Source organism: Siniperca chuatsi, linkage group LG5 (genome assembly GCF_020085105.1).
Source record: "Siniperca chuatsi isolate FFG_IHB_CAS linkage group LG5, ASM2008510v1, whole genome shotgun sequence".
In the NCBI taxonomy this organism is placed as follows: Eukaryota; Metazoa; Chordata; class Actinopteri; order Centrarchiformes; family Sinipercidae; genus Siniperca; species Siniperca chuatsi.
Genome location: NC_058046.1, coordinates 29922732 through 29945241, shown reverse-complemented (window position 1 = coordinate 29945241; position 22510 = coordinate 29922732). Strand labels below are relative to the sequence as shown.

Below are 22510 nucleotides of genomic sequence, written 5' to 3'. Positions count from 1 at the left end.
TACAGAGATTGGAGGTTTTAGCCACAGAGACATTTCTAAGCAGCATGAAACACTTCTCATAAGCAAATAATGTCATTAGGCAGAGTCTTTAATGTAATTTCCTCTCTGGGCAGAACCAAAAAAGTGTGTGTTACACTAAAGTCCAGAGAAAGTGAAGGACGAGTTGAGATGCCCACTCTCACCCACCACACACACACACACACAAAAAACAAAACCTCTCCCTCTCTCCATCTATCTCTCTCTCCAAACCTCTCTCTCTTTCTCTCTTAAAACCCAACATGGCAGCGGCGGATGGCCGCCCACCATTGAGTCTGGTTCTGTCCAAGGTTTCTGCCTGTTAAAAGGAAGTTTTTTCTTGCCACTGTCGCCAAATGCTTGATTATGGTGGGATTTGTTGGGTAAATAATATTATAAACGGTCTAGACCTGCTCTATAGAAAAAGTGCAATGAGATAACTTCTGTTATGAATTGGTGCTATATAAATAAAAAATAATGAGAAAAAAGTAATATGAAACCTAGAAAAATTCTGTGACTGAAGAAAGTAGTGAACTCTACTAAACATTCTAAGTTATCCAGATGAGCTTGTTCTTAACATACCTTCCATGTTCAAATTGGTCGTTGGCAGTAGTGAAGTAGGCACAATTAAAGCCTAACCCAGCAGACAAGGTGTGGCAGTAAGAGTTCTATTCTTTTTTTCTAACATTAAATATCAGGTGATCTGCTGCTGGAACATTTCCAACTTTTGGATGAACATCAAACTGTTGTGGGTGAATCATCATCAGTGCATACAATGCGGAAAAAAAGTCAAATGTACAATACTGCCATATAGGCAAGATGATCAGTAAATGTTAAGACCGTTAATGATGATTTTTATTGATAATAGCTTGCGTCATGCACATACACGTGTCCAACATTCCATTAGATTTCATCATTTCCAGTCGCTTTCCTGAATTCATTTTTTTACAGTCACTTTATTGACCCCAGTAATGAAATTCACTTTGAAATATGGATTATAATTATTCACTTCAACACCCTTTTCACCATGCCTTTCCTACACCTACACAAGAGCATATAATACTTAAAATCATTTGTGTTCTTGGTAAACTTACTTGGGTCAATAAAAATTTAAGACTAACTTTAGTGTCAGCTTGGCAACGTAACTGTATTTTAATTAAATACATACTTACACAGAACATACCCACTCAGCACATTTTCTAGACAATCAGCAGTAATTTGTTGATTTTAATAGATAACAGTACTCTATTTTGTGTGTGCAGCTTGGAAATTATATATTTTATTACCTGGTTGCAGGGATTTGCTCCCATTCAGCCACAAGAGCATTAGTGAGGTGAGGTCCAACACTGATGTTGGGTGATAAAGTCTGGTTCACAATCAGTGTCAAGTATTCGATGGGATTGACATCAGGGCTCTGTGCAGGCCAGTCAATTTCTTTCACACCAAACTGAAAACCATTTCTTTATGGAGCTGGCTTTGTGCACGGGGACATTGTCATGTTGAAATAGGAAAGGGACAAACTGTTGCTACAAAGTTGGAAGCACACTTTTGTCTAAAATATCATTGTATGTTGTAGCATGAAGATTTAACAACAGTGTATATCCACATGCATTTGGCCATATAGTATATATTTAATAAAAAATATATTTTCAGTATAAAAAAACACTATAAAAGCAAGAGAATAGTTTTCTTAATTTTTTCTATTCTACACCTCTGAAACTGTCCTTTAGTGCCCTCATCATATCTGTCTTATCCGAGTGATTCAAACTGTTGCAGAGTGAGAGAGTTTGTTTCCTGGGAGGTGGCACTGTGAAGCTGACAGTCTGACCAGCTCTACTTGAAGAGGAATGTAAACAGACTGGAGGCCCCACAAGAATTCAAACAGCAACTCCCAAACATAAAAGCTGCTCTCAGCAAGTGAACAGACACAAAAGGCTACATCCACACTACTACATTTTCTACTTTTCATTTTAAAACACATACGTTTTGCTACGTTTACACCTAGTATCCACACTACTCCGGTGTTTTCGAGCCCCTAAAACGGATGAGTTTGGAAACGCAGCTGGCCCCGTTTTCGTTTGAGAACTCTGGGGTTGCATTTTAATCTGGATGTGCAAAAACGGAAGCTTTTGGAAATGATGACACAGACACCTGCGTTTGCTTCTTGATTGGGTCTCATCAGTAACAAAGTGTCCTTCCCTGATTCGTCATGCCCCTATCACGCAACCCTTTTTGTATTTACAAAAGGTATCCTGCATGTTGTATTACCTGAGTGACGAGAGAAGATTCTGGAAAACCAATAATGTTAATGCATTTGTACTATCCCATGGACTATCCCGACAAGTTGTTTCAGTCATCATCTGACAAGTCATGGGTCCAGACTATATCTAAACACCAAGTACAGAGCCCAAAGTGAAGGATCTTGTTGTCAACTTCTAACAAACACATGGTAAAGTTATGCCACAATGCTAATCCACAGACTACATCAACAGAAACTGGAAACATTCTTTGAATGAACAAGGTTGTGACTACAAGTACTGTTTCATGGACGTTGTTGTCTATAATGGATTTGTTTTGATGCATCAATGTTTAAACGTTTGCTAGTAGTTTAGCGTAGCCTGCTGTTCGTGTGTTCAGCCATTTTACACGTGTTATTTAGCATCAGCCTTCTGCAGTAAAGCAAATACAATTCAAATGCAGTTTAAAGAATAGCCCACCTAAAAGGGTACATGTGTAACGCTATGTAGGCTATAAGCATTGGCTAACGTGAAGTCGGAGTATGCGTTGTGATATTATGGAGTATTTGAGTTTGTACATTGACGGAATGGATGTTTTATTGTCTATATTTATAAAAATACAAAATACTTATGATGAAGAGAGATCGTTTTTAAAATGAAAACGTAGTAGTTTGGACGTAGCCAAAGAGAGAGAGAACTCTTGAGAATGATTTCAAGGGGAAGTGTCACCTCATAATTTGGGCAAAAATATTACTAAAAAGTTGGGTATTTAGGAAATGGGCATTTAGGCTCCAGCACATGTACAGTAACATGTTAAAAAACAGTAAATCTTTTGTTGTCCCATGGTAAGGTGTAATTTACTTGCTAATTTCCTTGCTGGGATCTTAGTTATACTTTGACATTATAACAGAAACAATATGGAAAAGGGTGTATTTGTAATTTATGCGCTTTCCCTTTTCCTGACACTGGTTTTCATTCAAATGTGTTCTGTCATTTGCAATTTGTCATAGCTCTTAAGATCTTTAATTTCAAATGAAGAACATTTAAGTGAGATGTTGCTCTGAAATGGAAGTGCCATTCAGTCACATTTCCAGTTTCAAATTCCCTTCTCCAGTTTGACCTCCTTTAGATTCAGTTTGTGTTTATAGGCTACTTGATAAAAGGTAGTAAGTATGACCTATTTGCCCATGGGTGTCATTCAGTTTAGTACTGCAACTAAACAATCGTCATATTTGAGAAGTATGGGAGAAAAGAAAGGCCGTAAGGATTTGTATCTTTAATTTAAATACCACTGAATTTATAGCATCTTAATTTTTCACTTCTACAAAACCATCTGTATGTAAGTGTATGTGGTTTGAATTCCTGTCTTTGAAATTTCATGTAGGTCATTTCAAGTAGATTTCATTAGATGTATTTAAATTTCAACACTGAGATTCAGTAGTGGGTCAATTTTACAATTGAGTTGTTCATATAATATAAACTGAAACCTGGCTGGGTCATGAAGAATATATTAGCCTAAATGAATCTACTCCGCCCAGTCATATTAATACTCATATTCCTCGAGGCACCGGCCGAGGAGGTGGAGTTGCAGCCATCTTCGACTAAAGCTTATTAATCAACCCTAAACCTAAACTAAATTATAACTCATTCGAAAGCCTTGTTCTTAGTCTTTCTCACTCAAATTGGAAAACACGACAGCCAATTCTATTTGTTATAGTGTACCGCGCTCCTGGTCCTTATTCTGAGTTTTTATCTGAATTCTCAAGAGTTTTTTTTTTTTTTTTTTAAATCAAGTTTAGTCCTTAAAACAGATTGTGTCTTGTTAGATCTTAGTGCTGCGTTCGACACCATTGACCATCACATCCTATTACAGAGACTGGAACATGTAATTGGCATTAAAGGAACCGCACTAAGCTGGTTTAAATCCTATCTATCAGATCGATCGCAGTTTGTACATGTTAACGGTGAGTCCTCCGTGCATGCCAAAGTTAGTCATGGAGTTCCACAATGTTCTGTGCTTGCTTCTATTCCCCTTATTTATGCTTCCTCTAAGCAGTATTATTAGGAATCACTCCATAAACTTTCATTGCTATGCAGATTATACCCAATTATATCTATTGATCAAGCCAGATGAAACTAACCAGTTAACTAAACTTCAGGCATGCCTTAAGGACATAAAGACCTGGATGATCTGCAACTTTCTGATGTTAAACTCTGACAAAACTGAAGTTACTGTACTTGGTCCCAAACACCCCCGAGACAAATTATCTAAAGATATAGTTACTCTAGATGCCATTGCCCTGGCCTCCAGCAGCACTGTAAGGAACCTCGGAGTTATCTTTGATCAGGATTTATCCTTTAACTCCCACATGAAACAAACTTCAATGAGTGCCTTCTTTCACCTACGTAATATTGCAAAAATCAGGCACATCCTGTCTCAAAATGATGCCAAAAAATTAGTGCATGCATTTGTTACTTCTAGGCTGGACCACTGCAATTCCTTATTATCCTACTGTCCGAATAAGTCCCTTAAGACTCTCTAGTTGATCCAGAATGCTGCGGCATGTGTACTGACAAAAACTAGGAAAAGAGATCATATCTCTCCAATATTAGCTTCTCTGCACTGGCTCCCTGTAATTTTGAATAGAATTTAAAATCCTTCTCCTCACCTACAAAGCTCTTAATGGTCTGGCACCAACTCAACTCACTAACTCAACATCTTCTCTCTCCCTTAGTTCTGTGCTTTCTTGTTTCTCTCCTCTCTCCTTCTGGTGCTTTCTTGCCACTGTCGCCAAATGCTTGCTCATGGTGGGATTTGTTGGGTCTTTGTAATTAATATTATAAAGAGCACGGTCTAGACCTGCTCTATAGGAAAAGCGCAATGAGATAACCTCTGTTATGAATTGGTGCTATATAAATAAAATGTAACTGAATTGAATTTTATAGACCAAACAATTAATCAAGAGAATAAATATAATGAAAATAGTCATTAGTTGCAGCCCTACTTAGATCTAAGAAAAGATTTACTGTCAATATATGAGTAGTCCCTTTGATAAACCCAAGTTCTTTTGTCCCAGCAATAGCTGTAGTCAACACCTGTCAACTATCTGATCCAAGATCTCCAACGTGTGACAAGTTTGAAACTAAACTGTGTCCAATGTCTTTATGCCTCTTATTCACAAAGAGCATCTCACTTGAAAACCATGAGCCTTAAGACCATCAAGGAATAGCCCTTACCAAGAGCTACAATAGACTCATATAGAAGATGTACCATGTCACAGAAAGGAATATACAGTATATCCCTCGAGACAGGGCTCAAGGTACCATTGCGGAAACTGAGGCCATGTCTTCTGTATTTTTTTCTTGGAATTTGGGGGTTTTCAGGGGTTTACATTCAGTATTGGTGGATGTTTTATAGGCTGATTCTAGTATTTCTACGCTCAGTATATTCAATTTTGAATAATTTTAGGTCAATAAATAAATAAAAGTTTCATTATTTCCCCACCAGATTCTCATTTGTGACAGTGTGCAGAGTCACTGTCCAATGAAACCCATGTATCTCCAAATTTGGTGATTTGGTGATTTCATATATATTTAAGGATTAAGTGTCCCTTTAAGGGTTGAGAAAGTTTATTTTAGCCCATGAAATGTTTAGGTTTTGGAGAGGCATGGTTCTCACAGGACAGAAACCTTCACTTTGGAAAATGAAATTTACAGACTGTAACAGAACAGTTAATTGAATAAATGAAAAAACACCCAGACTTCCGATGAGGTCCCATTTAAATCTCTCATTGAAACCCAGAATCAATCTGCAGGAATATTACAGGAACATTATACTATAGTGGTGCTGTTGGAAATGACTTTTAATGCCATAAAAAGTCAATTTTAAACCCATAAACCTACTACCGTAGACACAGAGTACCACAGACGTTCATGTCAACATTTTTAAATTGGATAGGCTATTTCCACAGTAAAATCATAATGCGAGAAGCCTAAATTACACACCATGTAATCTTGGATAAATCCCTTACTTCCTTGTTTAGCGACGGCGACGATTTCCTACCAGGTGAGCAAATGTTGGCCGAATAACCGTAGTATTAGCAGACTCTTACCTTTACACTGCAGCGGCTGGCCCAATTTGATTGTCACGGTTCCAGCAATAGACTCGCCCGGACTGTACACCACTTTGTTTTTGTCAAATGTAACCTCAAACTCCTGAAGTTTCCCCATGTTCTCACCGATCCACAGCGAGAGCGAAGATCACCTGTGCGCTCAACGCACAGCAAACACATTTACGACTCCATCCCCGCCCCTTCACGTAACGTCACTGACCTCTCCAAGATGAAAAAGATAATCAGGTGTATGGGTTTGAATAAGTTCACATTCGATATATGATGATCTTTTTCCAAACTGATACTCTGATCATGTGTTTACGATGATATCACGTTGAAAATTGTTTATTGTGATGTGTAATATCTTTTTCAAATGCTCAGACATGAATGTTGCCAACTTGCCAACAAAAATGTAATTTTCTTACATTTGCCTATTATTGGATGTCAAAAATTCTAAATGAATTATGTATAACTATATAAACTTAAGATCTTTAAGTCTTTCTTTCTCTTGCACCAGTGGTATGGGTGAAATGATTGAGGTTATTTGAAGTGGAATCAAAAGGTCATTTGATAGTGGTTTCTTCCTGGGACTGACTCACCCATAGAGTAGATTTCTCCATCATGTAAATTGAAATTTTAAAATACACCTTCCCTGTGATGCCTACACTATGGGGAATATGAGTGCATGTGGGTGGCACAGTGGTAAAGTGGTTAGTATTGTCGCCTCACAGCAAGAGGTTCCTGTGCTCAAAGAAGCTGGGTACGCATGTATGCAAGCTGCATATGAATGTGAGTTGTTGTCTGTCTGATAGATTGGTGTCCAGAATTTACCCTGCCTCTTGCTCAATGTAAACATGAATATTTACATCACCTATCTCCCTTTGCTCTTCTTCTTTTTAGCTGCCCTAGGGATTGTGTTTGGGGTGGTGGCCTTGTTACTATTTATAGGAAGCATTTAAAATGTAACCTCATAGCTTGCAATGATTTTTCTTCCTTTGAAGTGCTCATGTTTAAACTTGGTGGCCTACTCCCGGTCATATTTGCTATTATTTATCGCCCCCCTAAACAGCCTTGTTTTAAATTATGATAGAATTGTTCTTTGTGGTGATTTTAATATTGATGATGATGAGTCTTCTAATGTACTTGCTATGGATTTTTTCAAATATCACTAACTCTTTTAACTTTCAACAACATGTGTCTGGCCAAACTCATTCCCGTGGCCACACTTTAGACCTAGTCTTTAGTCTAGGCCTGAAAACTCCATCTGTGGAAATCAGGGACATGTTTGTATCTGATCACCTATGCATTGTTTTTAACTGTGAATTACAGGCTGCTAGTACTGTCTTATCCCGCTCAAAGTTTGGCGCTCCTGACCTGGTTTCAAGGCAATCATCACCCACCTAATCTCCTGCGCTGCCTGCGCTGCCTGCTGCACACCTGATTCCCATTCTCATCAAGACTCTGCAGTATATATACCCTGCACATGCTCTGCACATCGGACTTCACTAGATCGTTAGTTAATTTCCACGGTAAACACACCGGCCCCCTGTCAGGAGCGCTTGTTCATGGTATCTTCAGGTTTTGGAATTGTACTTACCTTGCTGTTCAGGTCCATCTCTCCACCACGTCTGCCAGCCTGTCTGCCGTTGTGCCTATCTGCATGTCTGCACCACTCTCTCTACCACGCCATCCACCATTGTATGCTATTCCACGCCATGCTACTCCTCCACTCTCGGAACCCCTCTCTCCGACCACATTACCACTACGCCACGCCAGATTAACTGGACTCTTTCCCACACCTCCTTAACATTCAATAAAACTGCTTGTTATTCACTAACCTTCTCTCTCCTCTGAGTCTGCTAGTTTGGGTTCAGATTTCCTGGGAAACTAAACGTGACACTAGAAAACAGCCATGGTTAAATGACAGTATTCGAAGCTGTAAAAGGAAATGCAGAAGAGCAGAACGCAGATGGAAGTAATCAGGTCTCCATGTCCACTTTGTGGCTATGAAAGGGTTATTATTCCTTTATAATGGGATGGTGAAATATGCAAGAACATGCCATTTTTGGCACTGTCACTGCCACTGCACTTATTTTTGCCCATCAGTACAACTCCAGATTCCTATTCAGAACTAGTAACACTCATGGACAAATGAGGGACTACACCGTCTTGTTGATCAGTTAGTTAACCTAGCCTCTCCTTGTGCCTCTGCTGATTGTGATACTGATTATGAAAAGTTTCTTTTGCACTTTGCTGGAAAGGTGGAGTTAATAAGATCTGGTATTACTTCCATCCTGCCTTTTTAGATGTGGATCACCCGCTCAGGGATTCTTTGAGCAGTTTTTCTGCTGTTACTCTGCCTGAACTCGCAGACATCATGTCTCTTATGAGAGTATCCTCCAGCCCTCTTGACATAATTCCAACTAGGTTTTTATTCGAAGTTATGGATTGTATTGTACCCCATTTGATATCTCTCTTGAACAGCTCCCTGTCTACTGGTTGTGTCCCAGATTACTTTAAAACTGCTTGTGTTCAACCAGTCCTAAAAAAGCATGGGCTTGATCCTACCCTCCCGGATAATTATCGTCCGATCTCTAAAATGCCTTTTATTTCCATGGTTCTCAAAGAAATTGTATCTAAGCAGCTTCTTGCTGCTGTGGAAAATAATAGTACCTTAAAAATCTGGTTTTCATTAGTAGCACAGCACTGAGACAGCACTTCTCAAAGTCACTAATGACCTTTTAATAAATGCCCACACAGGCATGTGTTCAATTCTTGTGCTGCTGGACTTAAATGCAGCAATTGATCACGGCATTCTTTTAGATAGACTGAGGCACTGGGTGGGCATATATGGCACTGCACTAAACTGGTTCTCATCTTATTTGTCCGATTGGTCTATGTCGGCATTAACAACGTCATGTCATCCTTTTCTCATATCAATTATGATGATCAAGGTTCAACCTGGGACCAATACTGTTCTCCCTATATATGCTTCCCTTGGGTGATTGGGCAGACATTGAATTTCTTTTCATTGTTATGCGGATGACACACAGTTGTACCTCCGTGTCAAGTCCACTGACCTTAGTACGCTGAGTTCTCTGCAGGACTGCTTGTCTGACATAACAAATTGGATGTCGATAAATGTTTTACAGCTCAACTCAAATAAAACTGAAATCCTTGTTATTGGGTCCCAACATATCACTAAACAAATACTGCCATCTACTGGCTACCTGTCACAATATATCAAGCCTGTTGCAGGAAATCTTGGTGTCCTGTTTGATAGCAATTTATGTTTTGAGCAACATATCACTAAGCTTGTCCAATCATGTTTTTATCACCTCAGAAACATTACAAAAATCCAATCTATTTTAAATCTTAGTTATGCAGAAACTGTTGTACATGCTTTTATCTCCTCACGCCTTGATTATTGTAACAGTCTGTTCACTTGTCTTAATCAAAAAACTTTGAAACGACTGCAGACTGTACAGAACTCAGCTGCTAGGCTTTTAACCAGGACCAAGAGGTACAATCACATCACACCTGTTTTAGCCTCTTTACATTGGCTCCCTGTTTGTTTTAGGATTGATTTTAAGATCTTAAGATTCACTTAAATTAATAAAATCTATAAAAATTACTGTTAAATTAACAGAAGAGGTGTTATAAATAAAAACCTAAACAAAAAGGCTGAAATAGCCCAACAAAATAGGCAAATTAAATGTGGACTCTTAAACACCAGATCTCTGTCATCTAAAGCTGTAGTAGTGAACAATTTAATATCAGAGTATCATATTGACTTATTTTGTCTTACTGAAACCTGGCTGGGTCATGAAGAATATGTCAGCCTAAATGAATCACCAGGCACCAGACCTATCAGACATCATTATAAAGAAATAAAACTGACCGTGTAAATGTACAAGACAATGCATACTTCTATGAAACTTAATGTGAAAGTATGAAAATTGACTTTCTTACCATCAAGTGCAATGAACCACTCATCCTCATAGCTTCTGTTGATGGCTTTGATGAATTTGTCCCTCTGGGACCTGAGCCACCAAGTGTTTAGTCTTGAAAGGAAGCCACCACTTGGAGCCCTGGTCTCCCTTCTGTGTGTCTCCTCCTTGTCCTGACTTATTCTCTCCTCCTCCTCCTCTCCTTCACTCTCCAGCCTTCTCCTTTTTTGTTTCTTTCTCTTCCTTCTCTTGTCTTTCTCTCTCCTTCTTCTCCCTCTTATGTTTTTCTTTCTCCTTCTTTTCCCTCTTTTTTTCTTTCTCCTCTTTTTCCTCTCTTTCTCTTTCCTTTTTCTCCCTCTTCTGCAATTCTTTCTCCTCCCTTTTCTCTTTTTCCTTCTCCTGCTTCTCCTCTCTTTCTCTCTTTCCTCTCCCTCTTATGTTTCTCTTTCTCCTCCTTCTCTCTTTCTCTCTCCTTCTTCTCCCTCTTATGTTTCTCTTTCTCCTCCTTTTCCTGTCTTTCTCTCTCTTCTTTCTCCCTCTTATGTTTCTCGTTGTCCTCTTTTACCTGTCTTTCTCGCTCCTTTTTCTCCCTCTTCTGCATTTCTTTCTCCTCCCTTTTCTCTTTCCTTCTCCTGCTTCTCCTCTCTTTCTCTCTCCTTCCTCTCCCTCTTATGTTTCTCTTTCTCCTCCTTCTCTCTTTCTCTCTCCTTCTTCTCCCTCTTATGTTTCTCTTTCTCCTCCTTTTCCTGTCTTTCTCTCTCTTTCTTCTCCCTCTTATGTTTCTCGTTGTCCTCTTTTACCTGTCTTTCTCTCTCCTTTTTCTCCCTCTTCTGCATTTCTTTCTCCTCCCTTTTCTCTTTTTCCTTCTCCTGCTTCTCCTCTCTTTCTCTCTCCTTCTTCTCCTTCTTATGTTTCTCTTTCACCTCCTTTTCCTGTATTTCTCTCTCTTCTTTCTCCCTCTTATGTTGCTCTTTCTCCTCCTTTTCCTGTCTTTCTCTCTCCTTCTTCTCCCTCTTATGTTTCTCTTTCTCCTCTCACCCCTTCATCTGTGCTCCTTCCAGCTTGTGGTTGGGTTGGTGTCTCCAGATATTGAAGGTCTCTCACCCCTTCGTCTGTGTTCCTTCCAGGTGGTAGAAAGGTCAATGTTTGCACAAGACGAAGGGTTCTCACCCCTTTGTCTATGCTGCCTCCAGGTGGTAGAAGGCTCATTGTCTTCAGAAGATGAAGGGCTCTCACCTCTTCGTCTGTGCTCCTTCCAGCTTGTAGAAGGGTTGGTGTCTTCACCACCCAGGGCTCTCAGTGCCTGGCTACAGTGCTGAAAAGAAACTCGGTATTGTTCTTATTTTCCTCTATTGATGATGAGTAGTAAGCTGCTCTGGCATTACGGAGGGCCTTCCTATATTTTTATCTTGCCAGACTAAACGGGATACTTCCAGGTTGTTGGAACGCCATTTCCTTTCAAGTTTTCGTGATGTTTGCTTTAATTTGCGGGTTTGGGGGTTATACCATGGATCTAACCTTCTTTGTTTTATTATCTTCTTTTTTAGAGGAGCGATAGAATCGAGTGTCGTTCGCAGTGAGCCTGCAGCGCTATCAACTAGATGGTCAATTTGGGAGGGGCTGAAATTAATATAGGAGTCCTCTGTTATATCCAGACATAACATTGAATTAAATGCAGATGGGATCGTTTCCTTGAATTTAGCCACAGCAATATCAGATAGACATCTAGAGTAAGAATTTTTGCCTGATGGTCCAGTAATAGCAGTTCAAAAGTTACACAGCCTCCCTGTGTTTCCGGCCACCTGAGGATAAGTACAAAATTTACTCTCATTTAAGCTCTGGTTTGGCAGCTACTAGCTAACATGGATGAGAGCAGTGAGACTGATTCTGACTAGTTTAATGTAAACACAAACAATAAGCTAACAGAAGCTAAAAAGCTCTATAAAGCTAGCAGAATTAATAATAATGTTCTGTGGGCTCATCATTGAATAAGCATTTTTACATTTTCACAAGTATTATAGTACACTCTACTTTTTCATTGTACTAATTATGAATTAAGTTTACTTAATTTTTAAATTTTGCCAGAGGGATGGGTGATGTGATAAAGGGTGTCTGCTAGAATCCATCTTATGTTTTTATCTGCACCCCATATCTAAGAGCTGATAAGTTGTGTCTGTAAATAACGAAGAAATAAGAAATTTCCACATTTTCCTGTGACTTTGTAAGCAGCAGCTTTTAACCACTTGACAATGTTTATAGCGTCACATTTACATCCAAATTTATTTATTTAATTTTGTACTTTTATAAATCTTTCAGTTTTTCAATCATCTCACCCCTACAATGTAAATGAAAATTAGAGCTAACAGCCCCCTTTCTCAATACACAGTTAAGGTCAAAATGTCATATTATGGTTATTTGTAATTCTATGCAGTGTATTACACACATTAATAATATTCATTGGGACACACCATCCTCAGCTGAGTAGCTCCATGTGATGTTTCTTCTTTTTCAAAGTTGAAATTAAAATGACATCCTTGCTTTAACATCCCACAAATCTGCCTTTCCAGTAAATAAATGTAATTGTCATTACATTCAAAACATTACATTATTGGCTCTGCATCCACCATATTTAGTATGATTTTAGGCCTAATTAATACTTTGATTGTTGATTTCTATTTGGATACCATTCAATTTTCACTGCAGCCCATCAGGCTGCACTGTGTGTGATTTGAGCACAAGATGGAGCTCTATCCTCGGTAAAGACATTTACATACACCATCATTTCAAAAGGAAAAGGGGGCATGCAGAATAAAATCACTGCAATTTCATCCCTATGATTCACTCTCTCTGATCTTTCAACCTTTTTAATTTAAAGTTCTTGGCTGTATTTTCTCAAAATAATACAGGGATTCTGTGCTTCTCAAGCAAGTATCTTTCCTTTTAGCACTAACATACTGTGAATGGAACAGGTGGGTTCACTAAAAGTTTGGCAAGTTGAAGGAAAACCACCCTGGGGACCAAAGTTTGTCCTCTGGCATCGAATGTTCAGTCTTTGTCAAAGGAAAATGGTGTAACAACTTCTCTACCAGACAGTGCACAGGTCGCAGAGAAAAGCCGAAACAATGACTTGCAATAGGAGACTATTTGTTGTTTCCCTGCCTGCCTTTCTGTGTGTTTCTACTTTCTATCTGTTACACACATACATTAGTAGGTTCATATGGTCCCATACATTTTCAACACAGTGGTGTCGCATTGCAAAAAAACAAAAAACACATGAAAGAGCTGCAAAACAAACCCTTTTTGTCCCATAGAAAACAAGTATATTTAAAATTTGGAAGACCTCAACAAGCAAAAACAAGCAACTGCATCATTTTATTTGATTTCTTTTCATGTAGAAATAAGTTAATGCTTGGTAAAAATGCAAAAAAATTTTAAAATCCCATATAAACCTACAGTACAGGCCTGGAAATGAATTTAATTAAAATTAATTGCAATTAAAATTCCAATCTATTATGTCTGGACTGTTGCTAACGTTTAAAAAAAAAGATAAGAGTAAAAAGAAAATTTGAGAGTGCTTACCTGTATGTGAATTCAGCACTTAAATCGTTCAGCTCTTATAGATAAAATATGGAAAATTCAGTTGAATAAAATCCTCTCTATGGCCGTGTTGTCGAAGCTCCAAAATAGATCTTTAAAAAGTATAAAAAGGCATGTAAAAAAATAGGAGACACACAATAATTGGTGTAGGTTGAAAGTAAATATTTACTTTTACATTGCAGTTGTGGCATGATATAAGGATGTGAATATTTTTACAGTCATATGGAGCTAAATCACTTTTTTGGCCACTTGGGGGGGGGGGTAAGAACACCACAACAAGCTGATAAACACTCACCTCTGACATATTATTGCCCTATAAAGTTATTATGGTCACAAAAGTGTTGCCTATTACAGTAAACCTTCCAGCAATCAAGAGCAACGTTAGCATTTATTTGGAGCAGTGTTTCCGGCCACCTGAGGATTATAAGTACAAAATTTACTCTCATTTAAGCTCTGGTTTGGCAGCTACTAGCTAACATGGATGAGAGCGGTGAGACTGATTCTGACTAGTTTAATGTAAACACAAACAATAAGATAACAGAAGCTAAAATGCTCTATAAAGCTAGCAGAATAAATAATAATATTCTGTGGGCTCATCATTGAATAAGCAGCTCTTACAGATAAAATAAGGAAAATTAAAATAATTGAATAAATTCCTCTCTATGGCCTGATCTTTAAAAAAGTATAAAATCAGTCAGAAAAAAAGGTATTAAATTTTACAAACTCCACGTGGTCGACCTTAAAAGCAAACATTATCAGTCGACCTTAAAAATTAAAACTGAGGGGGCTCGGTCAAATTTTTCGAGTGACGTCATCGCCGCCGATTGGCTACATTTTCGAGGTATGTGGGTATGCAAATAAGGGGGTTGGGGTTGTGGAAACGAGTAGGTGACGTCAGTTCCCCCGTTCGCAGAGAGCGAAACAAACATGGCGGTAGACTCAAGTGGACGGGGGTTTACGCTAATTTTATTCGTCTTTTCTTGTGTTTTTGCGGGCAGACAGACCGAGGCGGCGGTTTCGGAGTCAACAGGCGGCACTCGGATACTCGGTATGAGGCTGGAGAAGAGCGACACGCCGGCCGAGACCACCGAGAGTGGGGTTATTCAGGTGACCGAGGGCAGCGACACCCTCTTCAGGTTTTACGGACTCCACTTGTTCCCAAACAGCTCGGGGCTCATCAGCTTCATGGAACTTTACTGCAGTGATAAAGAGGATGATGCTTTCGGCGCAGTCATGGTCCCCTTCAATAGGACTTGTCCCGAACTCACGAAGGATATAGTGGTGAAGGGGTCCATGGAGGTAAGCAACCAAAACACCTCCGGGGTGGTCAGCCTCAGTATCAAGCAGCTCCGCAAGAGCGAGGCGGTGAAGGTGTTCGGCTTGTGCGTCCGCGACACCCATGACAAGGAGGAAACGTGGTACCTGTTGGACGATAAAGACGGTAGACTGCGGGTGGTAGAGGAGAAAAAGTCCCTGCTGCCTATCTGGCTGCAGGTGATACTCATCTCCTTCCTGTTGGTGCTGTCCGGCATGTTCAGCGGGCTCAACCTGGGGCTGATGGCGCTGGACCCGATGGAGCTCCGCATCGTGCAGAGCTGCGGCACCGAGAAGGAGAAGAAGTACGCGCGGAAGATCGAGCCCATCCGCAGGAAGGGCAACTACTTGCTGTGCTCGCTGCTCCTCGGAAACGTCCTGGTCAACACCACCCTCACCATCCTCCTGGACGACCTCACCAACTCCGGGATCGGCGCTGTGGTCGCCTCCACAGTCGGCATCGTTATTTTCGGCGAGATCGTCCCGCAGGCGCTGTGCTCCCGGCACGGCCTGGCAGTTGGGGCGAACACCATCCTAGTCACCAAGTTGTTCATGCTGTTAACTTTCCCTTTGTCGTGGCCCATCAGTAAGCTCCTCGACTGCGTCCTGGGCCAGGAGATCGGCACTGTGTATAACCGGGAGAAGCTGGTGGAGATGCTGAAAGTCACCGAGCCGTACAATGACCTGGTGAAAGAGGAGCTCAACATGATTCAAGGCGCGCTGGAGCTCAGGACCAAAACAGTGGAGGGTGTCATGACGCCTATCAGCAACTGCTTCATGATACACAGCGACGCCGTGTTGGACTTCAACACTATGTCCGAGATCATGGAGAGCGGATACACGAGGATACCCGTGTATGAGGACGAGCGCTCCAACATCGTGGACATCCTGTATGTCAAGGACCTGGCCTTCGTTGACCCGGACGATTGCACCACACTTAAGACCATCACCAAGTTCTACAACCATCCGGTCCACTTTGTCTTCCACGACACTAAGCTGGACTCCATGCTGGAGGAGTTCAAGAAAGGTTTGTGGAAATCTTTATGGTGATGTCATGCAACACCATGATAAATCCCCTAATTAATTTAGTGGTTGTCCAAGACAGGCAGGAGGGATTTGTGACCCAGAGAGTCAACTATTTATTTCCTTCGTGTGTGTATGAAGCTTGGAAAATACAGGAGTGACAAAAATAACAGTAACACCAAACAGTAACCCTGAAGTTAATTTGCATGATGCTCATAGTATTTGACATAGTGTTTATGAGACTGTCAGAGGTTTTGGCTGAACCAGCCCACTGCTCCTCTTTCCTAGTACAATGTTTCTTGTGTTTGGCAAATGTCACCGTGATTACCTAAATTTTGTAGTGATTTGTGATGTGATGGTTGCAGGGAATTCAGTCAGTGATGTGATAAAACAGAAAAAGCAGCTGCACAGGTTGTCAGTATAACAGTGACAAATGTTTACTATTGTTTTGTTTCCTAGTAGATAAGTGATAGAATACTGTGTATGTATTCCTGGAGTGGTGGTGCATATGTAGGCATACTTACTCAATTACCTGTATACATGTATGGTCTATTAGTGACAAGACGGTGTAGTCCCTCATTCGTCCAGGAGTGTTCTATCGTAGAAAAGGTTTCAGTCGTAGTCATCTGGACACTGTTTTCAGAATCAAGACGTTTCGGCTCCCATCCGGAAGTCATTCTCTATTAGTGACAGTGACTTTAACTGGTAAGAATACTGTGTATGTATTCTACCAATACATGATTTTTATTTTGGTCTTTTTGCTGATGCTGTTATCCAGAGTGTCTGGGTGAAGTTCAGTATCTTGCAGATATGACACGCTGCATGTGCATCAAGCCTTTTATTATGAGACAGTCCCTGTCTGCTAGACTCCCTCTTGTTTTGAATTTTTGATATCAAAGACATATTAGTTTTATATTTCAAGCTGGTGTTAGGCTGTTAGTATTTTCTCTGAGTGCAGGAAGTTGCCATCTTTATCATTAACTACACTCAGCCTGTAGATGTTCTTGGTAGGATTAGCAAAGAGAAAGTAGGTTTATTACTTACAGTCTGAAGTATAAACAGCACTTAACAACGTACAGAAAATACAGTGTTGTTAATCTAAATCTATGTTTCTCACAAACGTGACTCTGCGTCTTAGTCAGGTTTGTGATTGGTGATATCAAAGCACTTCCCAGCTTTACTTCTATCTTTTGCTTTGTTGCTTTTCCTCTTTCAACACACACACACACACACACACACACACACACACACACACACATGCACACATATGCACAAACACCAGCACACACATGCACACAGGAGGACGTACACACACTGACGCCATCCCCCGCAGGGGTTTATTTTTCCTTTCTCAGGCATCTCGTCTCAAGGTCACAGACAGTAGACTCACACACTTGCTGTGTTTATATCCCAGCACAGTGAGGAATGAGTGATTGCCTTTCTGTCTCATCAGTATCCGACTGTAAGACGTAGTAATAAAGGTCAAATTTCACTGAACTGTGTTGATAGTCTCAGCTCTGTGTTTGCCAGTATGATTTTTGTCTTACTAAATGCATCTCAACAGAATAATAGTCTCTTTATTCACATCTTTCCCCGTTACTTTGCACTTATCTCTGATCAGACTGACTGACTTTTGAGTTGCTGTAGTGGTGGTGTACGGCGCTGTGTGACATTTGGCCAACAAATGGCTCTGCGGCTCATCTTAGTATAGGCTTGGCTGGTGAGGTGGGAAGGTTTGGCAACAAGCTGCAGTACACACACACACACACACACACACACACACACACACACACACACACACACACACACACACACACACACACACACACAAGTCCGGCTGCACGGAGAGTTGAAAACAATCTATATTGGCTCAAAGCTCAGCAGAGATTTACTGTAAGTAGTTCTGAGAATACACTCAGTTGCTGTGTATAAAGTGTTGAGTTTGAGGGTACCTCTCATTACTGGTGGTAACTGCAGTATTCTGCTATTTAACCCGATTAAGATGTAAAAGGATATTGCTTTGTCAATGTAAGATGACTTCAATTTGAGTAAATTCGAAGTAAGCTAAGTTGAATTTAGATGTCAGTTCCGCAATATTGAAAGATGTTGTAGACACGTTAGTGGGAATAATAAAACTCAAGGGTTGTTGCTGCATTTTGCAAAGCTTTGGGCAATGCAACTGCTTGATGACATACGGTCTCCCTTCCAGGTGTACTGTCTAATGAATCTAGTCTTGAGCAGCTTGAAACCCAATATTTTGCCAAATTTGCACGAAGAGAGCCACATAGGTAAACCATGAGGCATGACAGAAAAAATTGAGTTAGAGGTTGAATATTGCGGGAAAAGTCTGATGATGTGACATTGTGTGTTGGGGACATCTGCTGCCATCGGATAGGTCCTGCTCTGTAGCAGGTGGAGGTGAATTAAGAAATATGAGTAGCTCAAACACTAACCCATTTAAACAGCATATAATTTCAGTTGGATCAGCGCAGTCCATTTAAATGTAGTCAATGTTTTGACTTATAGTCCGTTCATAAAAACCTTTACACTCGTTTTTGTAAACACAGGGTGTCTGGTAGCTTAACAAATAGTGAGTATAGCCAGAAATAGAGCTAGTACCATGCGGGGCATGTGAAGGGACTTGCACTTCATAGAGATCTGACACCTTAAAAGTAAAATGTTCAGATCTGCAGATAAATAATCTAGGAAGGTGATCCTTTCCTTCTAAAGCAGCATTTACTCTTTTAACATTTAGTGCACTGAAGATTTCTCTGTAGCAGTCAGAGACTAACACTAGGTGGAGTTTCTTTGATCCAACTGTGTAAAATGTAGGCTACTTATACAAAGCTTATAATGTGATGATAGTGAATATAAGATGGGCAAAGGTCCAGAATCTTTTAATTAGTTTCCACTCCCAGAAACAATGGAAATGCACATAGCAATGTATAGAGAGGAGAGACTGCAAAATGTATTTAGTTAAGGATTACACGGTTGGTATTTTATTGTGGTGAGTCTCTCTGTTTTGCTTGAGAAATCATCTGACACACAAGGGGAGTCATCATTTCTATTTTTCTTTAATTAAACTGAAAAAAAAGTGCTGTGATAATAGCAACAGTAAGCAAACAGGCAAAGACACGAACATCCACAGGAAACACTGACGCTGTTTGATTGACATGTAGTCTTGCAAGTAGTGCAAAAACACAGCAACGAGTACTTCATTCCAAAGAAGCTGCAAAACACTTTGGTAACATACAGGCTTGATTGGCCGCCGGCCCCCTGCCTCTTCTCTGACCTTACTCCCCGCTTACATCTCAAGTTCCTATCACTTGCCGCTTGGCATCAGTTACCATGGTGATGGCATCCAACAGCGTCAGTGTGTGTACACAAGGTTTCGTTAGGTTGTACTCTGCATAATCAAATCTACTCAGCCCAAGATTGGAACTGTTTACTGCTGAGGCACAAGTTCAGTTTCGAATGGAAAGTAACAAAAGTCATTAATACTGTATATTCTTGACATTTCTCCTTCACTGTGTGTGTGTGTGTGTGTGTGTGTGTGTGTACAGCCTTTTCAGTCAACATGATGTGACCTTTCATATGGACTATGAAGTGACCTTATTAGATGAGATGAAATTTTAATGACATGCTGTCATTGCCGGAAATAGTAACAGCAGACATCAAAGAAAAGAGAAAATATGTAGCAAGGAAACTTTATTTATATATGTATTAATATAAGAGAGTGTGGATTATAGAAAATAATGGGACAAGTTGTAGCGCATGCTGTCATTCCTCTTTTTAATTAAAATTGAAAATAAAATATCTATAATCCAATTTGTGCCTCTCATGTAATCATGATTACATGCAGGGAGGTTTAAATTCATGCACACTGGGCATCATCAGGCATAATTTAGAAAACACAAGTAAGCCATGAATTCATTGGAGGCACATTGCACTCTGTCAACAGACTGTCACATGCTTGTCACATGCTGTACCCTCAAGTAATGTGTTATATCAGCCTACATTTAGGCCTCAGGAACTCTGCCTCCCTTAAATAATACCAGTATAGGATCAATAAAAAAACATGTAAGAGAATTTTCCTTTGTGTCTTTTTGTACTAATTTGACATTTTTTTTCTTATTGATAGTGATGATGAAGAACACAGTGCTGTTGTAGTAAAAAAAAAAGACAACAAACATAATTTTGAATAGTAATTTTATTGAGTTGAACATGGAGCTGAAATGATTAACTGTTTAATTGATTAGTTGATTGACAGAAAATTAATCGGCAACTATTTTGATCATCGTTTATGTCGTTTTTGAGCAGAAATGCCCCAAATTCACTGGTACAAGCTTCTCAAATGTTAATATTTAACCTCATATGAAATTAAACCTCATGTTTTGAACTCCTGGTTGGACAAAACAAGACATTTGAATATTTCAACTGGGGCTTTGAGAAATTGTGATGGGCAGTTTTTTATTTTTATTTTATTTTTTTACTGTTTTCTGACCAAACGATTATTCTGTTAATTGAGGAAAATAACTGACAGATTTATCGATAATGAAAATAATTGTTAGTTGTAGCCCTTTTTGAACACAAAGCCAATGGATATCTACAAGAAACAATATTAACAACAGCTCTCTAGTGCCAATACTAACTACTGTACCAACTGTTGTTGGTCATGTAGGTTTTTGCCTAACACTATGAGATTTTAAATAAATCAAAAATAATTTGAGTATTTATCTGCCAAAACTTGAATGTCCTGTTTACAATGCGATATCTCAAGACAAAATGAGGCATACTGGTTATTTTTTGCAGATATTTCAGTTGTAATTAAGTAATTACTGCACTATTTGCACTATTTATTATAATGTGAGTCAGTAGGCAAGTCTAAGACTAAACACAACATTCCAGTTGAACCTTAAACACTTTGAGCCGCTCAGGAAATGAACCAGCTTGTGTTTTGTTTGTGGTTGTCCTGACCGTCTTCATTGTCTGTTTATCAGTGTTTGGGCACTTATCTGGCAACCCCACCCAGTTATGTGTGCTACGGTTGAATGAGCATTTGACTGTTAGGTGGCAGTGTATCTAAAAAACTTTTCAGCAGGTTTCAGTAAAATTTAATGGGTCAACAAGTGGTTCGATTTTGGCACAGATCAAGGATTTTTTTTAAAGAAGTTCACAATACCACTTTCAGATTCTAACACTGTGAGATAAGTAGTATAGAAACAATTTGACAGAAAATTAAATGTCTACAATTTTGACAATTGAGTAATCGTTCTTCTTCAATGTGAAGATTTGCTGTGTTTCTCTCTTTTATATGATTGTAAATAAAAAGCCTTTTGGGTTTTGGACTGTCTGTCAGAATAAGCACTTTGACTATGGGAAAAGCCAGTACTGTAAGTGGAGTTAAAACATTTTTGTAAAATATATTGAAAGTAATCGTCAGTTGCAGCGCGAGAGATAAGACATTTATTTTTGAATTGGCTGAGTACAGGCACCAGCTTGCAGAAAGAACTTTAACTAGACAACAACCAAGTGCAATTTGGCCTGCCATCAACTCTCAGAATTAACCTGAATTGGCGACGTTTGTCATTTTAACTGGTGAAATAGATGGTCAGCAGTGGCTAAAAATGAGAAGCTGCTACCTGAATGTTTTGTAGTCTGCTCTTTGCTAATGAGAAAGAGAGATGAGAGGTAACATATTTGTTAGTGTTGGAGTTTAGTGAATCCATGCTTGGTATCAGAACTCACTCTCATATGCAGCGAAATGCTACATTGTAGAGTCCGGCTGTCGGAAAGGAGAGCAGCTCTGCAACACTACACAGCAGAGTACAGTAAAGAAAGGATTGGCATTTGATCTCACACACACACTTAAACACACTTCTGCTCTCATTCTTAATGAGACTGAGCTTTTGACACTCCCTGCTTGTAGACACACACGTATACATGCATTTGCACAGACACCAGTACACCTTCATGTACTACATTCTTTCCTCAGCCTTGCCTAATCTCTTCATCTAACCTAAATTTCAAGTGTAATCACAACCTTCACTAACCAACCAGATACTAACGGTGAAGCTGACTCTTTTAAGAAGCTGAGGACTAGCAGTGTTTACTTTGCCTGTCTCTTTTTAAGTATACAAGAACACAATTTTACAACTTTGAGTATATTTCCCAATCTCGGCCTGATAATGTTTGTCACAGGGCAGACCTGAATCTTGTATAATGGGTGTGTCTCTCTCTCACTCTTCCCTCGATCTCTATC

At 39.6% G+C, this 22510-nt stretch overlaps 2 protein-coding genes across 5 annotated transcripts in view; one reads left to right on the top strand and one right to left on the bottom strand.

Annotated features, from left to right (window-relative positions):
* LOC122876351 (arrestin domain-containing protein 1-like) overlaps positions 1 to 6577 on the bottom strand; it is a 36490-nt gene extending 29913 nt beyond the window's left edge. For both annotated transcript variants that reach the window (XM_044196581.1, XM_044196582.1), the window contains exon 1: positions 6365 to 6577. In XM_044196581.1, coding sequence (XP_044052516.1) covers positions 6365 to 6482 — 118 coding nt within the window. In that variant the 5' untranslated portion in view covers positions 6483 to 6577. The remainder of the gene's footprint in view (positions 1 to 6364) is intronic.
* An 8102-nt stretch (positions 6578 to 14679) lies between these two features.
* The window catches only part of LOC122876044 (metal transporter CNNM4-like), a 55514-nt gene continuing 47683 nt past the window's right edge, over positions 14680 to 22510 (top strand). The window contains exon 1 of one of the 3 annotated variants that reach the window (XM_044195886.1): positions 14680 to 16252. In XM_044195886.1, coding sequence (XP_044051821.1) covers positions 14839 to 16252 — 1414 coding nt within the window. In that variant the 5' untranslated portion in view covers positions 14680 to 14838. The remainder of the gene's footprint in view (positions 16253 to 22510) is intronic. The other 2 variants (XM_044195887.1, XM_044195888.1) reach the window with 2 other exon arrangements.